Source organism: Dinoponera quadriceps, unplaced genomic scaffold (genome assembly GCF_001313825.1).
Source record: "Dinoponera quadriceps isolate SergipeBrazil2010 unplaced genomic scaffold, ASM131382v1 scaffold1270, whole genome shotgun sequence".
NCBI classification, from domain to species: domain Eukaryota; kingdom Metazoa; phylum Arthropoda; class Insecta; order Hymenoptera; family Formicidae; genus Dinoponera; species Dinoponera quadriceps.
In genome coordinates this window covers 766,112-791,254 of record NW_014555716.1, presented here as the reverse complement: position 1 = coordinate 791,254, position 25,143 = coordinate 766,112, and the positions used below count along the sequence as shown (strand labels likewise).

At 42.6% G+C, this 25,143-nt stretch overlaps 5 protein-coding genes across 11 annotated transcripts; 4 read left to right on the top strand and 1 right to left on the bottom strand.

Moving 5' to 3' along the window:
* The first annotated feature begins 1,644 nt into the window (after positions 1–1,644).
* LOC106745256 (tetratricopeptide repeat protein 39C-like) lies at positions 1,645–9,763 on the top strand. The gene is made up of 10 exons (XM_014620706.1): positions 1,645–2,801; positions 3,149–3,286; positions 4,443–4,644; positions 5,267–5,468; positions 6,976–7,176; positions 7,633–7,801; positions 7,919–8,117; positions 8,189–8,443; positions 8,928–9,136; positions 9,484–9,763. Exons 1-10 carry the CDS (start codon positions 2,514–2,516, stop codon positions 9,595–9,597), a joined length of 1,977 nt encoding a protein of 658 aa, XP_014476192.1. The 5' UTR covers positions 1,645–2,513; the 3' UTR covers positions 9,598–9,763.
* A 1,901-nt stretch (positions 9,764–11,664) lies between these two features.
* On the top strand, positions 11,665–13,470 carry LOC106745232 (solute carrier family 35 member E3-like). The gene is made up of 5 exons (XM_014620646.1): positions 11,665–12,557; positions 12,629–12,781; positions 12,900–12,982; positions 13,053–13,191; positions 13,272–13,470. Exons 1-5 carry the CDS (start codon positions 12,066–12,068, stop codon positions 13,338–13,340), a joined length of 936 nt encoding a protein of 311 aa, XP_014476132.1. The 5' UTR covers positions 11,665–12,065; the 3' UTR covers positions 13,341–13,470.
* Positions 13,471–14,473: 1,003 nt separating this feature from the next.
* LOC106745230 (ruvB-like 1) lies at positions 14,474–16,682 on the top strand. The gene is made up of 3 exons (XM_014620637.1): positions 14,474–14,757; positions 15,005–15,680; positions 15,803–16,682. Exons 1-3 carry the CDS (start codon positions 14,617–14,619, stop codon positions 16,354–16,356), a joined length of 1,371 nt encoding a protein of 456 aa, XP_014476123.1. The 5' UTR covers positions 14,474–14,616; the 3' UTR covers positions 16,357–16,682.
* Positions 16,683–16,917: 235 nt separating this feature from the next.
* Positions 16,918–22,057, top strand: LOC106745228 (glycine dehydrogenase (decarboxylating), mitochondrial). Its single transcript, XM_014620636.1, has 10 exons — positions 16,918–17,384; positions 17,474–17,552; positions 18,422–18,557; positions 18,633–19,023; positions 19,458–19,978; positions 20,086–20,371; positions 20,446–21,095; positions 21,181–21,647; positions 21,745–21,890; positions 21,950–22,057. The coding sequence occupies exons 1-10, from the start codon at positions 17,178–17,180 to the stop codon at positions 22,055–22,057; spliced, it is 2,991 nt and encodes a 996-aa protein (XP_014476122.1). The 5' UTR covers positions 16,918–17,177.
* Positions 22,058–22,106: 49 nt separating this feature from the next.
* LOC106745231 (HMG box-containing protein 4) lies at positions 22,107–24,964 on the bottom strand. Of its 7 annotated transcripts, none has more exons than XM_014620640.1 (6): positions 24,836–24,915; positions 23,631–24,065; positions 23,512–23,543; positions 23,377–23,452; positions 23,108–23,293; positions 22,107–22,836 (listed from the first exon to the last, which is right to left on the bottom strand). In XM_014620640.1, exons 1-6 carry the CDS (start codon positions 24,873–24,875, stop codon positions 22,424–22,426), a joined length of 1,182 nt encoding a protein of 393 aa, XP_014476126.1. In that variant the 5' UTR covers positions 24,876–24,915; the 3' UTR covers positions 22,107–22,423. The 7 variants fall into 7 exon arrangements, with proteins under 7 accessions (XP_014476126.1, XP_014476130.1, XP_014476129.1 ...); XM_014620644.1 differs by adding an exon at positions 24,138–24,336 and having other exon boundaries at positions 23,512–24,059; positions 24,836–24,896; XM_014620643.1 differs by lacking the exon at positions 24,836–24,915 and adding exons at positions 24,138–24,336; positions 24,518–24,829 and having other exon boundaries at positions 23,512–24,059.
* Between the last annotated feature and the right edge of the window lie 179 nt (positions 24,965–25,143).

The following is a 25,143-nucleotide window of genomic DNA, read 5'->3' as shown; positions in this document are numbered from 1 at the left end:
TTGAATAATTCGTCAATATAATTGGTCTAAATTTAGGGATCTAACAGTAAAGACCAATAATCATTGACCGCTCGCTGATCGTGATTGCGTTTTCTGAACGCAGTCAGTAATGCTCGTGATCGTTGCGAGCGTAAGTGGAACGCATCCTACGATGCTAGGTCTCGGACCGAGATTTAGTATTTATGTTGGTAGATGCTTGAAAAATATTATGGCTGCGTTCGGAAACGCACACTATGTGCACACAACTAGACACTAGCCGTTTGGAAACGTTGAAGTTGCGTTCGGAGACACACATTACGTGCACACCACTAGACATTAGCCGTTTGGAAACACTGAAAGCTACTTGTGGCTTTTGCCCAGGACGCGAAAATGATTGTCGCGCGGCAAGAAGCGACACGACAGCCAATAAACTTTTAGTTCTTATGGAAAAACGGCACGTTGATTGGCTACCGACGGCAAGCGCTGCCGCGTCCTATGGGCAGAAGCCATTACACCAAACTCCGATTAAAGTTGCGTTCGGAAATCCACACTAAGTGCACACCACTGGACACCGATTGTTCATAGTTCACCAGTCACCCACCTGGTGGGTGACTATCGGATAGGTCGGTGATGGGCGGAGTTTAAGTTCCCGAGGGTATGGAAAATGCACTCTTGGAAGTGGAGGAATAATACTAATAACATGACTCCCTGCACTAGAATGATTAACAAGAAATTTTTTATTTAATAAAAAAAACGATTCAAAAAATGAACAAATTATTTAAAATTGTATAAAAATCTAAATATTCTGGACTTTATTATAATTAAAATTAATTAATTTCGTAAATCTGTCTTGTTTCTACTGTATTAAGGATCATCAGAAAAGCATTAGCTACAATAAACCATATTTATTTTATTTTATATATGTATATATGTGTGTGTGTGTATGTATGTGTTAAAATAGTCATAATAACAATTTCATAAAATTAGAAATTAATCAATTGCAGTTTGATTTGTAAATGCTATCTCTTTATAAATATAATTGTAAATCCGCGAAGTATGTAACTCATGAAAAAACGATATTTTAACCATACGTCATAATTAATTAATTTCAAATCGTATGGAGAAATTTGAGACATAATCAGAAATTTCGAACGTAAAGTGTTCAAAAGAAATATTCGAAAATATTCAGAAATATTCCGAATTTTTCAATTTTTTGTCTAAGTTTTTTTTTGAAAAACATTCCAATCCGTATGAAAGATCCGAAACATTCTGAGAAAGTCTGACAATTTTCATTCTGAGAAATAATATAAAAGATGAGATATTTTTCACAAGGGAAATATTCTGACAGACGTATGTTTTCAGATCCGTAACGGATCTTGAAGAATATACCCGTGAGCGACGATGAGCGCTCATATAATCGTTACGTCTTCTAAACGCAGATTTTCACCGGTCGCGCGGTCGGCTAGGCGTTAACATTCGTTACGAACTTACATTGTTAAAATAAAGCAAGAATGTCACGCGAGCGCTTCCTTCCTCCTGTAATACCGTGCGCGCTCAGGGTCACGATACTTCTAGGCCAAAATCAATAGTAAGTGTATACACGACGACTGGAGAGGTGGTGGTAGCAACATCGCCTGCCGTCGACAGGGTTTAGTCAACCCGATGCACCGCGAGAACGCGGCTCGCGATAGGACGGCGCGTGTTGCGCCGCGATCAGCTTGCATTCGTGCAGCGCACGAATTGACGGTCTTCCTCCGAAAAGTAACGAACTGATATTACAATAATACACCAGTATTCGTTGATCGTCGAATTTTCGCAAGAAACGAGAACAACATTGAGATATTTCACACCGCATTCAGCTAGTCGCTAATTCATCATTTGCATCCGCATTTTCCGTTTTCGAATAACCGAAGGATAATTACGGAAATCGCTCTTAGTCCGATGTATTTACTCAACAGACACGAGATATTCAACTAATTCCGGCTTTTATCGTATCTCTCTGTACGCGTGTTGCGAGGAAACACCTTCGACAATATTTTATACACAGAGTAATTATATATATGACTGCGGAAAGTTATATAACACATAACGACCGCGACGCGAGCGTGTCGAATTTCTTCATCGCATCGGGCACATCATCTCCGTAATATCGCGTTATATCGTCGAACAAATCCGTCCTGGGTCAGCGTTGGCGTCCGGTCGCGGTTGCCGATCCGGAAAATCGCGTAACCGTTTCACCGCCGAGTGACATTTCATCCTTGAATATGGAGAACGCGTTTAAAATAACTCTCCCTGCTGCGCGATCGGTGCGAGGAAGAGAAAACGCAGTGACCGCAAGCACAAAGCTCGTTACATCTTTGACAGTCGCGATAGCGCGACGACGATGACGATGCTGCTGGCGCGCTCGTGACGCAAATGCATGAGTGATTCCGTAAAATGTTCATTGCCGAACGTCGGCTTCTTCGAGACGGGCAAATAAACAAGCGGAAGCTTCGAACGGATCACAGCGGTGATCGGTACGCTCGTACGAACAAATGACGTTTCTGATCGACGATCGTACGCATTGGCAAGATACTTTCCACTTGATGAGCACGTGGAGGCTCGACGGGTTTCGGAGAGTGCTATTATTGTCCGAATATTTCCCACGAAGTCGTATCTCCGCGACAATGGCGACAAGGGAAGGAGCGACGAAGGATTGGAGCATCGCCAGGACCGGCATATCCTTGTTGTTGAATAACAAAACCGAGGAGGCAGAGGCATTGTTTACCGGCCATCCTTATAGCTTCCACGTCAAAACCGGCCGTTGCTTTGTTCTCTTCATGGTACGTAATCGCGCGATACAGAGCGTATATCGATCCCGGTGTGCTCCAACGAAGTATACTTAACGTATCCAAGGTCGCGAAACGGATATTGTTGCCTAATCGGTTTTAATAATAAACGTGACACACGTAGCTGGAAAATATCAAATCGATACCGATGCCCCTTTGTTTCGTTATAATAGGCGTATTAAATAAAGATTATCTTCAATCATGCACGAAATGAATCATACGATGCACGAAACGAACTCACGAGAGAAGGAAGCGCGCTTCGTCCTGTGACAGGCAGACTTAAATTCTTCATTTTCCGAGATATTAATAATTTTTAACGTGATTTAATCAACCACACGCAGAATGCCCTGATGACCTACGAGCACGACAAGCTTCAGCAAGCCATGTTATTGCTGAAAGACATGGAGCGGGAATGTGCGGGCGACATCGGGTGGCTAAAATCCGTGAAAAGCAAAGTGTTCAAGACGGAAGAGACCGGGGTAAGTTTCCGATTGGTGCAATTCCGTTCGGTTTGAGTATTTCTCATGAGACACGACCATGAATCCTAAGGCTGGAAGCTGAAATCACAATTTTAAGTACAACTTACGTATGCAAGCGTCATATTAGAAATAGAATTCAAAATTGCGTCGATTTTAACCCCTTTACATTTCAAAAGCGCTGTAGCAAAGTCCGAAAAATGCTGGGTCGAAAGCACCCATCGAATTGCAAATCCGCATATAAGTCTGACTTTTTAAATCTAAATCTAGCTATCGCTAGTTATGTTAGATGATGTTAAATGATTTAGAGCCCGAAAGACACGCCGCTGCAACGTTTTCCGAGTTTTATCGGAAATTTTGACTACTGCACCTTTTGGAGCATTAGGAATTCAATTTTGAATTCTTTTATTGGCAAGTACCGCGTTACTCATAACTACAAGCTACATCTTTTGCAATAACGACTTAGTAACAGTGTTATTATTTTTTTCATTATTAACGGAAACAGTGATGTATTTTTTAGATAACAGTAACAAATTCGCTTATAAATAAATTTATATACTATGTGATGACCCTCTAGAAATTATGCAATTTTTGTACGGAACAATTTCTCATTCCCATGGGAATATGGCAAAAATGCAAGGATTTCTAAAAGTTTTTTTTTATTAAATATAAAAAGTAAATATTTCGTATTTCCAATTTATTTCATAATAGTAGACAATATATAGTCATTATTTGCATAGTTCATTTGCCTTAAACATAACAAATAATACTTGATAAATTAAGTTTTCTTTAAATGTGACGTATATAACGGAGTTACTCTCAATAAAGAATATATTTTTAAAAAATATCTTGTCCAACCTTGATTAATTATAACGCCACAAATTGCAACAAAATTAAATTACACTTTTCATATATAAGTTCGACACTGGGAATCGAATTTAACGAATTTACGTTAAATTGAAACTTGAATTTTCAATAAAAGTTCATTACGGAAATTTATTCCTTCGGCAAATTGATTCTATTGCGGGCGTATGACACGGTGACGAAATGTTCGCGATTGTGCTAACTTAGGTACATATTTAGATACGCAAGGTGGCACTTTAGATATAAGACACGATAGATATGAGGAAGATTAATCACGAAACTAAACTAATTGCAGAAGGACTATGTGAACAAGCTGGAGCGTCAGATCGTTTTAGCGGATTCGCAAGTATGCTCAGCGATATTAACGCTTCTCCAGCAAGAATTAACCGGATACGTTCGCGGTGGTTGGATGCTTCGCAAGGCTTGGCGGGTTTATCAACACGCACACACACAAATCTTACAACTTTATTATCGCACCTTCGGTACAAATCCGACCGGTGCGTTATCATGTAATGTAACGTAGTAAACCGCGACGGAGATATTACAAACTTAACCGATTCATTGTAAATGCAAGTCTAAGATTTAACATTTTATTCGTTATACTAGAATAACGTTCATTTAACTAGTAAGCGATCTTTATTATTATTTTCGGTAATTATTTACATCAAGAGACACCTTTACCTTACACCTTTTCACAATGATTTCAACTTGCATATAGACTGTAAAAATCATAATTCTGAATAATCATCAAAAAAGTTTTAATCAGTAATCATTATTTACCAAAAATTATTAGCAAAAGTAATTTAATGAAAAAAGACTTAATCTTTTCTCCATACATGTATGTTAAAAAAAAAGTTGATTTCGATCATTTAAATTTCAATAAGTACGAACTTTATATTATTTCTGTATTTAGGCATACGTCATCTGCAAAATCATCTTTTTCTTATTTATAATCTTTTTTTATCAAGTATATATATATAAAGTATCGTACATATTAATGTTTGATAATACTTAATAATGACTAGGTTAATACTCTTTGAATACAACAAAATAATATATCTCGCTAAGATAATTGGAGTATTTTCATGGAGTATTCTTGATAACATAGTTTTCTTGTAGGACTCAGTCCATGCTATGATACTTCCATGAGCAACGGATCTTCCCTGCAGAGCCCTCAAAGCCCGGGATCTTCGGAATGGTCAATACCTTCCTGCAACGGTTATACGAACAATGTGACACCTGTTCCATCCCCATCAGGTCTGCGAAGCTCTCTATCAATGTTGTTCTCGCTCACTGGCATCACGTCCGAACAACAGACACCGTAATTGCTGTTTCTTCTTACAAAATTTCCCCCTCCGTCTTTTTCGCTCGCCAGCAGGAAATAAACCGTCGAATTGATATCAAAACTGTCGAAATTCCATAGAATTTAAATAATGTTCAGAATTTAAAGCATTTCGAAGCTCATTTCAAAGTCTGCTTTGTATATTTCTTAAAGGAACAGATCATTTGTGACATGTATTTATTTGCGAAGTACTTAAACATGGCAAAAAAATATTTTCTATTAGATCATCAATATTGCATCACTTCGATATCGAATCGGTGCTATTTTAATTCACTTTTTATATATAATAATTTCAGCCATTATATAAATTATTATTATTTTGAACAAAATTATTACTATTTCGAACATTGTGGCCTTCATAAAACTTTGGGATCAATCGCCCCACATATTACTCCTTGTCTTTAACGTAAAATTTCCTCCTCTATCGATTTCCGCCGTCAAAAATAGGTAATTCCATTAAGAAAAAAATTGAAATTAACTTTCATTTGATCTTGAACAATGACATCTACATAAATGTCACTATCGGATCCATCTCCAAAACCAAAAACTTTTTTAGAGAATATTTTTCCATCTGACCATTTCCTACGAAGTTAACAGGGATGGTTAATTAAAGTGGGACATCCTGTATAGAGTATATCCCATTTTAACATAGACATTAAAATATCTCGAAAACAATACATTTTAGAAAAAAAAATATTTCAAATAAAAGTTGTATGGTTTGAAGAGAACTATTAGATGAGCTATTTAGATTACGAGGCTCACTTTGTGCTCAATGAGGCCTAGGTTGATTTCTTTCGATGGAAACATCTGTTTTATTGCAGATTCGTATTCTATGGAAAAAATAAGGAAATTTTGTTCCTGGTTCATTTTTCGCTAAACCTCCTCCAACCGGCACAAAATAGCAAAGTTCTTATCGAACTCAAAGTTCTTATTTTGAAACACATTCCGGCCAATGAAGGTAAGATCGGAGACAATCAACCTGAATATGTCCTTAGGGGTTGAATCGTCTTGCCTTCATTGGCCGGAATATATTTCAAAATAACTTTGAGCGCTATTTTGCGCCTGTCGGAGAAGTAGCAAAAATTGCCTAGAATAAAATGTCTTTATTTTTTTCCATACAATACGAATCTGCAATAAAACATGGGCATTTCCATCGAAAAAATCAACCTGGCCTTCATTGGGTCCAAAGTGGGTTCCGGATTCAAAATGTAAGTAGTTCATCCGATAGCCTTCTTCAAACAACTTTTATCTGAAACATTTTTTTTTCAAAAATGCATTATTTTCGAGATATTTGATGTCTAAAATGAAAATGGGACACTCTATATATATATACTAAATATTTAAAAGAATATCGAATAATAAACAATAAACTATCATTAACACGATAACAACTATCATTCCGGAACACACCGAGAATTTGTGGAACTCACACGTGAATTCAACGATATTAAATTCAACGATAACTGAAGCGAAATGTACTTTGCAGCTTCGTGGAGCCAACGGAGGTATCCCGTCTGATGTCGGCTGTCAGTTTCGGCTATGGAATATACCAATTGTGTGTGAGCCTTCTGCCGCCTTCCTTATTGAAGGTAATCCACTTCTTGGGCTTCGAAGGCGACAGACAGGCTGGTCTCACTGCTCTTATGTACGCACGACTCAGCGAAGATATGCGTGCACCGCTCGCCACGTGAGTATGATTTAAATTTCCATTTTTGCAACAAAATGCGTCATTCTTCCATATATATTATTATAATGTAATATGTAGGTTCCGCAGTAGACGTCCCTTACAAAAATGTATTACCGCTAAGCCAGTAATTAATTACTTATTTTGAATATTTAAAACATTGTTGTTGGTAATTCATAATGATTAAATTATAGAGCGCGCAGCGATATCAAATATTCCAGTACTTAGGGTTGCAGTGATTAAATACGAGCTTATCATTAATGTGAATACCATTAATATGAATACTTTAAACACTAATGTTTAATAGCGCAGTAGTGATAAAATATACCTTTACAGAAATTCGATACTGAGAATTACTGAATTCGCAATGATTAAATATTGAGAAAGCAGTGGAAATATACAGTAGATAGTGAGAAATATGAATCAATCAAGATATTGAATCAATATATTGTGTCATAGATTATCTCTACTTTGGTATCACACAATAGTACGTCCATTTTTTGCACTCGACGGATCTAACGTGAAGGCAGGTGTCGCGGTGGCAAAACAACTAATCGCTGAGTGTCATACCGAATTCCATGATTCCGCTCTCTTTCTTTTCTTCGCTGGAAGAGTGGAGCGTCTGGAGGTAATGTTATAAAATAAATTAAGTGCACATATGCTAATTAATCGAGGATTGGGAAATGACGTCACTCGTAATACCCTTACTGTTACAAGTTATTTTTTTTTTCATGTTATTTTGCAGTCAAACGTCAACGGAGCTCTTGAGGCTTACGGCAAAGCTGTCGAGACTTCGACTCAGCGAGAAGTCAGATTGCTGTGCTTGCACGAGGTTGCTTGGTGCCATTTGATACGCTTGAGCTACGAGGAAGCGTATCGGTCTTTATTGCAGCTGCAACATCAGTCCAGGTGGTCCAAGAGCTTCTACGCGTACTTAGCCATGGGTAACTTCAACATGGCCTTGACGTTTGAGTAAAACGGATGCGGATTTCTTTACTACGATTTATGTTTGCAGTATGTTGCGGCGCAAACGGCAAATTCGATGTTCTCCTGACAACCTACGATAAGATAATCCACTGGTTCCACGAAATGAACGGAGAGACGCAACTTGGTGCTTTCATCTTGCGCAGAGTGCCAAAACTCGTCGACAAAGACACAGGAGGGAATCCTTACACAGTCCTGTATTATAGATTACTCGTGTACGAGTTGTTGTACTTGTGGAACGCCATGCCATCCTGCTCCGTTGAATCCTTGCAAGGAATATTATTGGGTAATATATATTGCGCACATACAGGGCGTATAAAAAGTAGCGGAATCCCAGAATATCTTCTATCGTAAAATGTTCCGCCCTATTATCCATTTCTGGAGTTAAAAATCAGAGTTCCCATTGAAAAATTTCAAGTTGGCCTTGAAATGATCTATGAATTTGACCTTTACGCCGGCACCAAAGTCATCATCATATGCCCCTTTTTAAATCCTGCAAATTTCGTATATGAAACTTTCTTCTTTGTTCGTTACCTCCCGAGATATTTCGGGGTTCCGGTACTTTTTATACACCCTGCATATCCGATTGCTATTCTGTATTCTGCATATTGATAGCCGAGATTCCAAACGGACAGAGAAGTCCAGTGGAACGTTTGAGTAATCGAGATCTACTCGAATATTATAACGATTTTTCTCTTTTACAAGGTCATTTTCGCATCAAAGTCTCTTCATTCCTTATTAAATTCCATACAATTTTATTTTATCGGCAGAATGTAAAGGAAACCGAACCGAAGAGCCAATGGTGGGTTTAACAGACCTCGTCGAGGGTGCAGCGTGCTCTTACTTAGGAGACACGGAGGCGGCCATTAAGTGTTATCGAAATTGTCTGAAACGGCGATATCCGTCCAAGGACGAGTACGACCAACATGTGAGCGCATTTGCTCTTTACGAATTAGGTAGCAGCCTTTGTAACAATAACGTAAGTATATGTAATATACAAGGTGTGTCACTGTGACAACCCGAACCAACATTTTTATACGACAATTGGCGATAACACAATAGCAACTCCACAGATATTTGGCTATCCGGGCACGAATGAAAACATTTTAACCTACTTTAACCTACTTTAACGACTTATTTTTTCATATGAAACCACTCCTTTTTAAATTGTACCACTAGATTGGTGACACTTTTTTCTATATATTGGATGTAATCTACTTGATAAATTCATAAATCGATGATTGATTATGCTGGTAGCGTCAAGGAATAAATGACTTTATCATTTAATTTCATTTTCTCTGTGCAGTTTTACATTCTCTGTTTCAGAATTCCGACGAAGGCAGAAGTTTTTTAACGAAAGCACAATCTCAATACAGAGATTACGATTTCGAAAGTCGTCTCAACGTGCGTATACATTCCGCCCTGAAGAATGTACAGTGACATCAATTCAAAATCGTCCGATATTACTATGTGAAACAACTTTGACATTAAAAACAAAAAAAAATGTATCCGCATATAGTCATGTATACAGTAATATATATAGTAGTCATTTCTTATTGTAAGTACTGATGATTCACGTGAAACAATACCGAAGTATTGGACTCAATGACTAGTATAGGTTTTGACCTTTTGAAACACACATTTGTCCTCCCGCTTATTTTTCATCAAATTTGGTATCCCGAGGATTTTGGAATCGCCCATCACAAATCTGAGGTCAAAATTGAAAAGTTTAAAAAATCTAAGATAATGGATTCAATATGGAGGGCCGAAATTGCAACTAATCAACCAAATCACTTCAAATTTAAGTTATTCTAGAGTTTTTGGGAACGCTGATTACAAATCTTAAGTCAAAATAGAAAATTTGTCACAATTCAAAATCCAATCCAATATGGCCGACTATAATTGCAGAAAATTTAGAAAATTAATTCAAATTTCGGAATTTTTGAGGTTGATAACGAATCAAAGGTTTTGAGATTGATAACGAATAAAATTGGGAAATTTCGAAGGATCTATTTTTCATCTCGGAAGCTTTGAAAGTTATAGACATTGAGTTTTTGCATGTTTGATCTACTATTTTATATTCCACATTTCGAATTTTATAATTTTTCAATTTCGACCCCACAATTCGTAATCAGCGATCCGAAAATCCTCTGAATACCACATTTGAAGAGAATTGCTTGCTTTGCTGCAATTTCGGTCCGCCATATTGGACCGACACCTTTGATCTTGAAAATCTTTTAATTCTGACATCAGATTCGTAATCAGCAACCTCAAAATAACCTATATATAAATTTTAACACCTAAATTTTGGAAAAATCGCTGGAAAATGTATTTTCTCTGAAGAAACATTTTTCTTAATGTGGTTATTTATAATACTTTTGCAATTAATGAAATATGTATTTGGATGATTTTTTTACATTCATCTATTCCTAAGATACTACAAAAATTAAAAAAAAAAAACAGTCCAAATATAGCAATGAAAATTTTATCGACAAAAATCTGAAAAAAGAAAAGTAGAAAATATACTTCCCACCGTGCTTCTAAGGATTACTCACTGGTGCTATGTTACTCACAGGTGCAGTATTTCACATGCGTAATTAATTCTTGAGAGACTTGGCACTAGTGATTTATTACTAGAATTATTTAGTAGACTAGTGATTATTGCTGCCGTTATTATCACTTGATTACTTTACATTATTAGTACCTCTGTAATTTGAGTACTCAAAATCATTAAGCACTAGTAATAAAAATTACTGAATTATAGTAATTTATTACTGACCAGCCAATAATCCATTTTGCAAGAGCTCTGTATATAAAAAGGAACATAAATGCTTATTTATCTATTAACAATATCGTTGCACGATAATCTGTGAATGTTGATTAAAGAAAATAGTTACAAAAATCAAAATTCGCGCCCGCAGTAAATAGCGTTTTCGTCGTGGTAGTGTGGAGGTTGGAAGGGATAGCCCGGGAAGAATCTAGGCATGTGCCCACTGAGTACTCGACACGGAGAATAAGAAAGACTCTTTTATTACGTAGAGAAACACTAGAACGATGCAGCTCTAACGGCGGGCTAGTCTCCACTGTGCTACTGCCATACAGCGACAAAAGACTAGCCGTGCAGAGACAAAAGAATAGCTCGCCGGCGTGTGGTGGGGGGCGAGCTCGTATGCAAGCGAGATAGAGTATAGCCGCCACAGTAGCTAAGCCGTCTTATACACCCGGCTCCACCGCTGAGTTCGAAAGATGTGTCCAATAGTAACGTGGTCGATCGGTACCCGCCCCACCACGATTATCCGACGTCGAGATATCGATATAGAGTTCGCGATATAGAACGTTCAAAATTAGCCAATCACCGTACCGTGAGAACACTCGCTTCGCCGACAGCTCGCAAGTGGGACGCCGCGATTGGCCGAATTCAAACGTTCTCGAATATCATCGCCGACGTCTCGATAACTTTTCTTCTGTTCGAACTTCCACCACCTGTCATTCGTCCGGGACACCCCGTAGAAAACTGCGAGCCGACGTATACTACGCGCGTACGCGTTTATCGAGACAAGTCACGTGGGTAAGCCGTTCGTGACGGCGCGTGGGTGGTGCGTCAAAATGTTGAACGGATGTCGGTGAACTGAATATTTCGCGGTGCTACGAACACATGGCGTATCATTCGAGGGACACGAGTGAACCGGCGATCGCGAAGACGGAAGGATGAATGAAACCGAGGAGCGATGGAGCGGTCGCAGTTTTATCGTTAACGATTCACCGCCGTCAGGATTCGACATTAAACGTCGATATTAAACGTTATCGCAGTTGAAGACACGAGAGAAGGAAGGGCGAGAGCGTTAACGTCGCTGTCGTCGAAATTATTAACTGCGATAACGAGAGCGAGAACAAATTGAATCTCGAGCATGAATCAGAAGGTGGTCACCGCGTTTTACCTGTTGTTAAACATAGTCTTCTCGATCGCGATCGTACTGCTGAACAAATTGCTCTACGTAAACACCGGTTTCCCGAACATCACGTTGTCGATGATACACTTCATCATGACATTCGTCGGCTTGATCGTCTGCGAGAAGCTGGACGTATTTTCCGTCAAGGATGTCGACATCAAGGGGATGATACTGATCGCCATGACCTTCTGCGGATTCGTCGTCCTGACAAATCTGAGCTTAGCTCATAACACAATCGGCACGTATCAAGTAGCAAAGATGTTGACGACACCCTGTGTGATAGTGATGCAGATGATATTTTATAGGCAGCGATTCAGCACACCTATTAAGCTGACGTTGATACCAATCACATTAGGAGTCGTAATTAATTTTTACTACGATATACAGTTCAACGTCATTGGAACTGTTTATGCAGTACTGGGAGTGGTTGTAACGTCTCTGTATCAAGTGGTAAGTTACATCCTGGTATGATGTATTTTTAACATGTAAAAAGAAGTCTTTTCTCTCTCTCTCTCTTATAGATGGTGAACAGGAAACAGAGGGAATTTCAAATGGATCCGATGCAATTATTATTTTATCAGGCACCATTGTCTGCTATCATGCTCTTCGTTGTTATTCCAGTTTTGGAGCCGGTTGGACAAACATTCACTCATAACTGGTCGCTATTGGACATGGTATATATCTCCTAGAATATTTTTTGCTTCCATCAAGCTGCATAAATATATTTTTATACCATTGATTAAGGCTGTGTGAATATATTTTTTATACCATTGTTTCTTCTTGTGTCCGCAGATCATGGTGGTATTGTCCGGAGTGGTTGCATTTTTCGTGAATTTAACTTCCTACTGGATCATAGGCAAGACCTCGCCTTTGACGTATCCTTGTGTAAAATTGTCTCGAGAAATGCCCAAACTTGCACGTTAAAACGCTTTAACAAATATACAGATACAACATGGTTGGGCATTCCAAATTCTGCCTGCTCCTGTTGGGCGGTGCGATACTCTTTCGCGAAACGTTAGCGCTTAATCAGTTGATCGGTATAATATTGACGTTAATAGGGATCATGCTGTATGCTCACGTCAACGTAAGTCCAGCTTCTGCGTTAAATCTGTGGATCTCTCCGTCGGTATTGCCCGTTTTTAATCTGTTCGTTCTGCTTTGCAGATGAAAGATAACCATACCGTAGCGCCGGAGTTCGAGGCAAGGGAGACAAAGCCGCTGCACAAAGTGTGATTCCGCTTCCGGGGAGACCAGCCGATCGGGTGAACTCGAAATTGGAGGAAGTTTATCAGCCAGTACTTAAAAGTCTATATGTTTTCCTAAGTCTTAAAAATCTGTGTTACAATAAAAGTTTAATACGCCATCCGAACTAGTTTCTGAAGCCTCCGAGAGTCCCGATATCGAAATACCGTGAGCATGTTATTGATTAAATGGTTCCTCGTACTATTCCATGTAAACGAATACCATCGAATACTTGGATAGGGAAGAACAAGTTCTCTCGATCGTCGATTGCAAACGTTTCTCTCTTTTAAAATACTGTAAGCATGTATTGATTGAATGGTTTCTCGTACCATTCCGTGTAAACGAATACCATCGAATACTTGGATGGGAAAGAACAAGTTCTCTCCGATCGTCGATTACAACCGTTCCTCTTTTCCTAGAAAAAGAATGCAGGAACAAATGTCTCACATATGCATTCAACAAGTCAATTAACGTCGGTGAACGAAACTAAAAAACCTGTACTTACGTTTAGGTGACAAGCGGGACCGCGACGGGCGGATAAAGCAAAATAAAACACTCGCCGGAACTTCGCCGATGAAGCATTAGTCCAGTCTGCAGGGCAAAAGGGTCGCCGTCACACCTAGGGTTTGTAGTGGTTGCAACTTAACGGAACGTCAACTCATGCAGATTCGTCATTAGTTTTACCCAGGTGCATCGGACCCGGTGGTAACCTTTCCACAGGGCCTTTATATACGGACCGGCCGGTACTTACAGTACCTTCGCGAAACCGTCGTCGTCTGATGAGACATCTAGATTTCAAAAAATGAATTAAGGGCTGCTCGCGCGTATTTTTTGAGCGGAGTTGTCGCTTGCGAAGGTATTCGGGATTGTCCTCTCGGTGCGAGTGTGTCGCGGCCGTTCGCGATTTATACGTCGCGCCTTCTCACGCACGAGAGAAATAAGCCTCTCGTTGCATCGCAGATAACAGGACTCGCTTTTTACAGGAGACGTCGGCTGACCGGCGATCGGATCGATACGTGCTTGAGCTTACGAACGTGGCGCGCAATTAGCGGAAAGCTCCCCTTTTGAATTCCGCCAATGGCCGGAGCGCCGTGTGCTTTCAACTCGATGGCGACTCCCCAACGACGAAAGGGGGCAGCAGCGTTGACGGGAAGCCGCGAGGGAGTCGATACGAACGGTTTTATCAACCAAACAACGCAGTTAGCAACGTGTTTTCGCGCGCCTCCTTCGCGTCGAGCGTCTTTCCGATTTGCGAAGAGCCGCAGCGATGAAGATCGAGGAAGTGAAGAGCACCGCCAAGACGCAGAGGATCTCCGCGCACACGCACATCAAAGGCCTAGGCCTCGACGAGAATGGAGTCGCGATCCAAAACGCAGCCGGCCTCGTGGGTCAGGAATTGGCGCGAGAGGTTAGTTTCTCAAGATCGGCTTTCCTCGCGTCAAAATCTTGCGTTATCGCGCGAATTTACACGGTTTTCCCGGTTGTAATAAAAGTGGTATCCTTCCAAGCCAGAATCCACGCACTTCTTCGCGCGATTTCTCCGTACTCGTCGTATGTTTTCCCGTGCCGACGATGAAGGAAACGATACACATTAATTAATACCGTCGTTAAAGTGATTCAACAATGAATTGTAACGCCGATAATTGTACTTACAGGCAGCTGGAGTTGTTGTCGATATGATTAAGTCAAAGAAGATGGCGGGACGCGCTGTATTATTGGCCGGTCCCCCGGGCACAGGCAAGACCGCCATAGCTCTCGCCATTGCTCAGGAACTCGGTAACAAGGTGCCCTTTTGTCCTATGGTGGGTTCGGAGGTTTACAGTTCCGAGATCAAGAAAACGGAGGTTCTCATGGAGAACTTCAGAAGAGCCATCGGCTTGAGAATCAAGGAGACCAAGGAAGTATACGAGGGCGAAGTGACAGAGTTGACACCGGTGGAAACGGAGAATCCCATGGGGGGCTACGGCAAAACTGTCTCACATGTGGTCATTGGATTGAAGACGGCTAAGGGTACGAAGCAGTTGAAACTGGATCCTTCCATATACGAGTCTCTGCAGAAAGAGAAGGTAGAGACGGGCGATGTGATCTACATCGAGGCGAACAGCGGTGCTGTGAAGAGGCAAGGCCGAAGCGACAATTTCGCCACGGAATTCGACCTGGAGGCGGAGGAATACGTCCCTTTGCCGAAGGGCGATGTACATAAGAAGAAGGAAGTTATCCAGGATGTGACACTCCACGACCTGGATGTAGCTAATGCCAAGCCTCAGGGTGGTCAGGACATAATGTCTATGATGGGGCAGTTGATGAAACCTAAGAAGACTGAAATTACGGGTAAAAAAGTTGCATCTGTGCATTATTTATATTTAGGTGAACATAAATCACTCGCGTTCCGACGCAGGTGTAACATACGTTTGTATCTGGGGGTGATGATGCTTAGTTATATGTTATTTCAGACAAGCTTCGGAAAGAGATCAACAAGGTGGTGAACAAGTATATCGACCAGGGTATCGCCGAGCTGGTGCCGGGAGTATTGTTCATCGACGAGGTTCACATGCTCGACATAGAGACTTTCACCTACCTTCATCGCGCTCTGGAGAGCGCGATTGCGCCGATCGTTATTTTCGCTACGAATCGTGGCCGCTGCATCATTCGGGGCACCGAGGACATCGTCTCTCCGCACGGCATACCTCTCGACCTGCTGGACCGTCTGCTCATCATCAGGACTCTACCGTACTCGAGGCAGGAAATTGAACAGATCGTGAAGCTGAGAGCCGTCACGGAGGGCCTGCAAATCGAAGACGAGGGTCTGTCCGCTCTAGCGGAGCTCGGCACGAAAACCACCCTACGATATGCGGTACAGCTTTTAACGCCCGCGTCCTTGGCGGCGAAGGTCAATGAAAGAACCAGCGTAAAGAAGGAAGACGTCGACGAAGTTAGCTCGCTTTTCTTAGACGCTAAGTCATCCGCCAAAATACTGACGCAAAATCAAGATAAGTTTATGAAATAAAAGTTAGCATTACGATAGTTATATCGCCCTGTGAAATTGCTCCCCCTCATCTTCCAGAATCCCCGGGCCGAGATACTTATTAATTTGACTGATTATTATTTTCTTTCTTGTCTGTCTTCACTCGGTCAGTTATGTTTCCATTGGAGTAATACTTGCCTGAATTGTACATATAGTATGGCAATGTAAGCGTAACGCTATGTTCAATAAGTGAGAAGCAATCTCGTATATGCTGGACATTTTTCATACAAACTGATCTTACGTATGAATACATCGTTTGTATCAATGATACAGATTGCACGAATAAAAAAATTTATGAAAAACGTAAAGCGCATATGTATCTACGCACACAACATACACGTACCTGAAATATCCGATATAATTGTATCTTTGGCATGAATTTGAAAAGTATATCCCGTAGAATATACGATAATATTTGAGAAATAAGGCTTGTGCGGAAATCAATGTCACGCGTAATCTTCCATGTATTGTATAACATTCGCGAAAAACAAAGTGGCAGAGTTACACTAGAGTCACATTAGATCAAGCATAAATATCACGAGATACACGATAATAATTGCAAAATATCAAAATATTGTCCTAGACGTCTTACAGAGCTCAGGGTTCAAGCAAAGCCGCGTAATCAGAAGTTGTGACATCGGCGTACGCGATGTAGTGGATATAAAATCTCCGTCAAGAGTTAAACGTTTCTTAGTTTAGTGTGAACTCGCGGGCGATAACGTTGGAATAACGTGAGCCACACGACGCGACCATCCTTCTCGACAGTCTGTGCCGTGCGCGTTATTTTATTACCAGAAATCACGATGCTGTACGCTCTGAAGATGGAAAGGTGTTGCAGATTACTTAACAAGCGCAATATCGTGACTAGATACGCGCGCGGATTGCAATCGGGCAGCTCTCAGAGGGAGAAACTCGAAGGATTGCTTCCGCAAAAGGAAGAATTCCAAGTCAGGCATATCGGGCCGAGGGAACACGAACAGATGAAAATGCTGCGAACCATCGGATATCAGGTAATTCGTTCGATACGGATTCGTACAACGAGAGGAAATCTCACTTGCGTCGTGACTAAATGAATTTCACCGATGACTCGGTATTTCAGAGCCTTAATGAACTGACGGAAGCGGCTGTCCCGGCTAAAATTCTTCACAAGAAAGACTTGAGCATCGACGAGCCCCTCAGTGAGTGATATATTTTTTTCATTCTCAATACGCGTATGTATGTAATACTTTCACATTTTTTGTAAAATTAGTTTCATCATTTCGACGATAGGTCGTTCGGTCTTTATTCCGTTAACCCGTAGAATCAGGCAGGGGGTCTCTCGAAACATACAAACATATAATCCGTATCTTGAAAAGAGAAATCAATCTCTATCTCGGAAGGAGAAAAAAAATCAATACGTATTTTTCCAGCTTGCAAGACACAGAAATAGTAGTAACTGCGCTTGTTTTTTTTTTCCTCGAGATACGCGATAATCACGGGTCTCGGATAGAAACGTGACGAGTCACGCGACTTTCCGTCTCGAGCTGCCCCGCAAGTGATAACCCTTGGTTATCGGTAACGCATTTCACTGAACACATGATTCTCCCTATTGCACATTTATAATATATAATATATAAATATATTGATTGCATATATATATATATATAATTATAATACGATGTTAATAATTAATATAATTACATCACGTACTTCTATCAACTAGACATACATTTTATAACGTAATCATTTTTCGGGATATGTGCAGTGCGTGCGGTAAGTTGGAGAAATTATAGTGCTTTCGATCGAGGGGTCACACAGTTCAATCTCGTGCGTTCGTCCGCTCGGCTTCACGTGATTTCCTCGATTGTCGTCAGAGATTTGTAAACTCGCATATCTTATCGTGACGTTACATACATATATCATAATATTGCTACGATATTACGATCTTACCGAACCGTATGTTCGACGCTTTTTTCTACGACGAGATATCATTTTGAACACGAGCATCGATTAACACGAAGTAACTTTTACATTAATACGAAATACCAATGCGGACCTTTCTTTCCAGCCGAATACGAGTTGATGAAGCGAATCACGAAAATTTCCGAAGAAAACGACGTGTGGCGCTCTTACATAGGCATGGGCTACAACAATTGCTGCGTGCCGCACACGATAATGCGCAATATGTTCGAAAATCCGGGATGGTAAATAACTAGAAACCCGAACAAAACGGGCGAATAATCGCGAGATTCTTGTCAAACGAAAATCTTTTGCCGCAGGACGACGCAGTATACTCCTTATCAGCCGGAGATCTCGCAGGGGAGGCTGGAGGGCCTGCTGAACTACCAAACCATGATATGCGACTTGACGGGGATGGAAGTGGCGAACGCTTCCCTCTTGGACGAAGGAACGGCGGCAGCGGAAGCTTTGACTCTCGCCTGCAGGTACAACAGGCGAAAGAAGTTGTTCGTCTCCGACAAGGCGCATCCGCAGACCATCAGCGTGGTCGGGACGCGCGCCGCTTCCTTGGGCCTCACCCTGGAAATCGGAGATGTCTTCAGAGTGGACACGAGCGCGAAGGACATCGCCGGCATCCTTATACAATATCCCGACACAAACGGCTGCATACACGATTTCACGGACATCGTCCAGAAAGCGCACGCCAATGGAGTACGTATATTAAGGATGCCTTTCGCCAAATTCTGATTAAAAGCTGAACCGATAAATAATAAGAATTGCCGCCCCCCCCCCCGATTTCCAGTTCTACAACTTGTCGCTCAACGATAATCGAAGAATCAATCATTTCTGTCTGTGTTTAGCAAGATAGAGCAGATGAGCGCTTGAGGCTGACGGTAATTTTGAATCGTCGATTAATCGGGTTTCGCTCGAAAGTCACCCTAAACATGGTAAAATAAACGCAGAAACGCGGATATTTCTGCGTGAGATACAACGTGCGATCCATCTTATAAATTTCCGAATGTCTTCTACGCGTCGGATTAATGACGCCGTTATGCGGCTAAAACGCTTGGAAAGCGTCTAACGGCTTCTTCATTTTCTGGTAGTTACATGCGACAGTTTAACGATGTGCCTTGTATTCGCATCAGACGCTCGTGTGCTCCGCCACCGATTTGCTGGCGATGGCCGTGCTCCAACCGCCGAGCGAGTTCGGGGTCGACATATGCGTGGGCACCAGTCAACGTTTCGGGGTCCCTCTCGGGTACGGCGGTCCCCACGCCGGGTTCTTCGCGTGCCGGCAGAAGCTGGTGCGCTTGATGCCCGGTAGGATGATAGGCGTGACGAGAGACTCCGGCGGGCGAGAGGCTTACCGGCTGGCCCTTCAGACGCGCGAGCAACACATTAGAAGGGACAAGGCCACCAGTAATATCTGCACCGCGCAAGCTCTGTTGGCTAACATGTCCGCGATGTACGCGGTGTACCACGGACCTCGGGGTATACGAGACATCGCTACCCGAGTTCACAATTTAACGCTGGTTCTCGTGAACGGCTTGGAAGCAGCGGGCAACACCGTCAAGAACATATACTTCTTCGACACCATCCGAGTGCTGCCGAAGATGCCCGTGCAGACGGTGAAGGAGAACGCGAGGGAAGCTAAGATCAACTTAAGGTGCGTATCTGTCGTTGCACGCTTCGTAACGCTATGTTAATTGAGAACTAGAGAGAACGGTTCGTTGCGATGTTATGAATAATAATTGCGAGGGTGGAAACTGGCAGGTATCATAACGATGGTACTGTTGGGATATCCCTCGACGAGACCACGACGATAGAGGACGTGAACGATCTCTTCAGGATATTCTCGGCGGACACCACGGTGAACAGCATCGTCAGGAACGAGAGTTACCTCGCGAGAAGTTTGGATAAAACGGACGACTTTCACCGTACCATTCCGTACTTGCAGCACCCCGTCTTCAACAGCTACCATTCCGAGACGAGGATAGTCCGATACATGAAGTCTTTGGAGAACAAGGATGTGTCTCTCGTGCACAGCATGATCCCATTGGTAAGCGTAATCTCGCAGACGAATAGGCGCTTCCTCAGCACTCGGATCTCTTCTGTACGGTTCTCGTTCGTCAGGGTTCTTGCACGATGAAACTGAACTCGACGACGGAGATGATGCCCTGCAGCTTGAAAGGCTTCACCGACATACATCCTTTCGCTCCGGTCGAGCAGGCCAAGGGCTACCAGCGACTGTTCGCCGAACTGGAGGAAGATCTGTGCGCGATCACCGGCTACGACGCCGTCAGTTTCCAACCGAACAGCGGGGCGCAGGGTGAATACGCGGGCCTGAGGGCGATACAGTGTTATCACGAGTCCAGGGGCGACAAGTGCAGGCAGGTGTGCCTGATCCCGACGTCGGCCCACGGCACGAATCCCGCGTCCGCCCAGATGGCGGGTATGCAGGTGGAGCCGATTTTCGTGCGCAAGGACGGTTCCGTCGACATGGCGCACTTGACGGAGATGGTCGACAAGTACCGGCAAACGTTGTCGTGCTTGATGATAACGTATCCGTCGACGAACGGCGTGTTCGAGGAGACGATCGGCGACATCTGCGACATGGTGCACAGCGCCGGCGGGCAGGTGTACCTGGACGGCGCTAACATGAACGCTCAGGTCGGCCTGTGTCGGCCCGGCGATTACGGCAGCGACGTGTCGCATCTCAACCTGCACAAAACCTTCTGCATTCCACACGGAGGCGGTGGGCCCGGTATGGGCCCTATCGGGGTGTAAGTGAACGTTTCCTCCGATCCTAGAGTTTACAATCGAGGATTACGCGACTTTTAACTTGAAATTTCCACGTGCAACTTACAGAAAGAAACACCTTATACCTTTCCTGCCGAGTCATCCGGTGATCAGTTGTTCGGGCAACGGTAACGGCAACGACATCAGGAACTTAGGTGCTGTGTCGGCCGCGCCTTTCGGATCGTCCGCTATCTTACCGATCTCGTGGGCCTACATCAAGATGATGGGCCCGAAAGGCTTGCGCAAAGCTACGCAGGTGGCTATTCTCAATGCCAATTACATGAGCAAGAGACTGGAGGGGCACTACAAAACGCTGTACAAGGGCGAGACCGGACTGGTCGCGCACGAGTTTATCCTGGACGTGAGAGATTTGAAGAAGACCGCCAATATCGAAGCCGTTGACGTCGCGAAGAGATTGATGGACTACGGTTTCCACGCGCCGACCATGAGCTGGCCCGTGGCTGGGACCTTAATGGTCGAACCGACTGAATCCGAGGATAAGACTGAGCTGGACAGATTCTGCGATTCTCTGATTTGTAAGTTTCAGAAACGATCAGACACGCTACTCGAGATATCTCGGATGTTAAACGTTAATACCCATCGTCGCTTGCTCACGTTTACATTATTTGGCAGCTATAAGGAAAGAGATTGCCGACATCGAAGGGGGGAAGTTAGATATCGTGCAGAATCCCCTGAAAATGGCACCTCACACGCAGGAACAGGTGATCACGAGCGAATGGAATCGGCTGTATTCGCGAGAATTGGCGGCTTTTCCTGCTGTGAGTAATATCTCTTCGTCAGACATTTTCATTGAATTGATCGAATCGCGCTATTCCAGCCGTTCGTGCGAAGAAACAAGATCTGGCCGAGCGTCGGACGGATAGATGACATCTACGGCGACAAGAACCTATTCTGTACGTGCCCGCCTATCTTGCCGGAGCAATAGCTGCGACGTCACTGCACGCTACACATGTACAGTTAGCTTTTACAATAACTAGAACTAATTAAATATTTATTATCACTTTCATACAAATATATTATTTATATAAAACATACTCTGACACGAGCAGTTAAAATATAACGAGGATCTCTGTTTCTATTGATTTGAACTCGTAGCGCGAGCGAATCATTCAGGTCATCAATTTGATCTTCACGCTCTTGCGAATGACATCTCAAAAAGTCTCTCATTACTGTCATCATCTTTCTATTCTTCACGTCTCTATTTTCAGTATCTCTATTTACATTGCTCTAAGTAACTTTGTATATTTTAGTTAACTTGTGTCGTATATTTTACACATACTTTGTACATATATTATAGACCGGGCATTAAATAAGCGATGTTGTCGAGCATTTGGGAGAGCGTTTCGGGTTTAGCTCCGTTAGTCCCCGGCACTTGTTGAGTCAAACAAACTAACGGACCTAAGGCACAGAGCAACGAGTCCAATAACACTGAGAGGCTTCCGGAGACCGCAATCTGACCGTCGTGTTCCTTCAAGCGTTCCCCGATAATAGTCAGGCTCTCACCAAGCAGTTTCAGATGAGCCGCGACATCAATCGGTTGCGTCCCGATAACTTTGTACATGCCAGTGCCGATCACTGGCTCATTGACCAGATCTTTGCTGGCGCGATTAGCCGGCGGCGAGACAGGAACGTTACCCACGACGGACGGCACGCCGAGCTGAATCGTCTTTTTCGTAGAAGCAGGTTTCGCCTCTTTGCCGTTACCTGAAATCCAATGCACAGAAGAATGACTCGGTTAATGTCGCACTGAATATTTGTCTTAAACGAGACACATGCGCGCATAAGACAAACGAAGATGTAACAGCTACGAGGAAAAAACTAGAGACAGATATGTCCGGTCCGGTAAGTATTCTCCGCTGATGCACGCATGCACGAGAGGGGAAGATATATAAATGTACACATAACTACCGCATAACAAGGTAACATACAAATTGTAAACCGCCTATTTACATATTACAAGAACCAATAAACCCACCAATTTTATTAATGAATTTTTTTCGCGAGGCGGGCGGTGGCATTTTCCAGATAGGCTCGTCTTTATTTGCCGGCAAAGAATGAGGCTTTGCTGCTAAGCGTTTTGCACGCCTGCGCCAATTATATTTTTCCAGATGTGGTACTGTAGCCCATAGCTCTCCTAATCGCTTAGAAATTGCCGCAAAATCTACAAAAAGCAACAATCATGTAAAACAACATCGAAGTAGCATGCGCCTTTGCTAAAGAAAAAAATAAATACAGCTTAGATACCCATGTAAGGAGATTGCTCTAACAGTTCTTGCCTAATTTTTTTTGCCCATAGCATGTAAGCGGTAAACCTCGTCTTCTAAAAATATCAAAAGATTAAGGCCACCGTTCGGCATTCACTCATCACTTAGTACATACCCCTTTATCTTTGCGCTGAGCCTTTGTCTTGCCTATAATTTTCCCATCTTTAATAATTAACTTTTTCTTACACTTTTCAAGCATATATAAACTATTTGCTTGAGATGGTGTTTCCTGACCTGCTGGTGGTTCTAGTTTCCTGAACCCCGTTTCTCTGTCATCTATCATAAGAGGATCAACTTCATTGTCGCTCCCAGAATCCATGCTATATCTCTCGTCTTCGTTTAACCCAGAGGGATCGTCAGAATCCGATGCTGACGACTGTCCCTCATTGTCAGACATGGATGATTCTGGCTTGATTCTTTGCTGTAACTGATTGGAACCGGAATTCTTTCTTTGTCGCCCACCGCTATTCGGCTGACCCGATTGGGTGGGTGATATTTGTTGATGCGGCTGTACTTCATACTGATCCAACAGTTGCTGATGGGCTTGCTGTGCCTTTATTTGTCGTTTATGCTTATTTTCTGCTAGATCATCAGGCGACTCGAAGTCGACAAGTTTGGAGGATTTCTTCCTTACCCGGCCACTGCGCGATATACCCGTGACCTCTAGATCTGAAAGATAAAGCAGACTGCACCTTGCCAAAAAAAAGAAAGAGTCTGATATACTTTGCAATAGCTAACTACCAAGCTGAGACATCTATAGATTCAGGATAGACACAATACAGAGAGAGAGAGAGAGAGAGATAGAGAGAGACAAGGTCTACTTCTACACGCAGGCTACAAGATATCAGCTATTAAAGATGTTGGGCAGCCAGTCGCAGTACAACTCTCAGTTTCTCTCTTTGCTTCTAAATTCTTTTCTATGAAAATTACGTTGTATATTCTGTGCATATAAAAATCAATCATTCAATTAATTAAATATTCTATTATAGAGAACAATAGAGATGAGTAAATATGGAAAGGAAGATGCGTTCAACAATGCTTATTGTATATTTTGTCGAACAATGTTCACTTGTTATAGGGGACCAATCGCACAAAATTCAAGCAACGAAGAAAATTATTACCGTCGTTAGACTCGCAATTACAAGTACCGGCACATTTGACGTTAGTTTTTCAGACAGGATTTTCAACAGTCTACTAACAAATAGAGAACCGTGTGTATATCGGTTAGTACGGCGATTACCCGCCGTGTACGCCGAAGCGCTAGCACCTTGAAAACGCCAGAAATCACAACTGAAGAATATCGCACAAAGAGAACTCCGGGATTTCCTACGGATGCGCGCAAGATCATGCGATATCACTGCAAGCGATACCAGCGAGGGCAAGCAAACGATCTAACTAGCCGATCGGGACGAAAACGCCACTACGAAAACCGATCTCACCATCGTTCTTCTGTCGTTTTGGTGAGCCGAACATATCCATAGCGTCCTTCCGCTGATCTGCGTGTTTGCCGCGCTGTGGCGTCCTGTCGGGCTTCGCGGGCTTACAAACGTACTTAAACATGACGACGACGTTAAACGACCGAGTAGCCGCAAACCTCCAGCGACGGTGTCTCTCATCGATTCCTACGTGCGACTGCGATCCTCCCCGCACCGGTTCATTGACTAAACGAGGCTCTGTTTATTCACGCGATCTTTTAGAAAAACAATCGCTGCTCGCCTCGCGTGCTTTCAAAGTGCTGCGGGCGCAG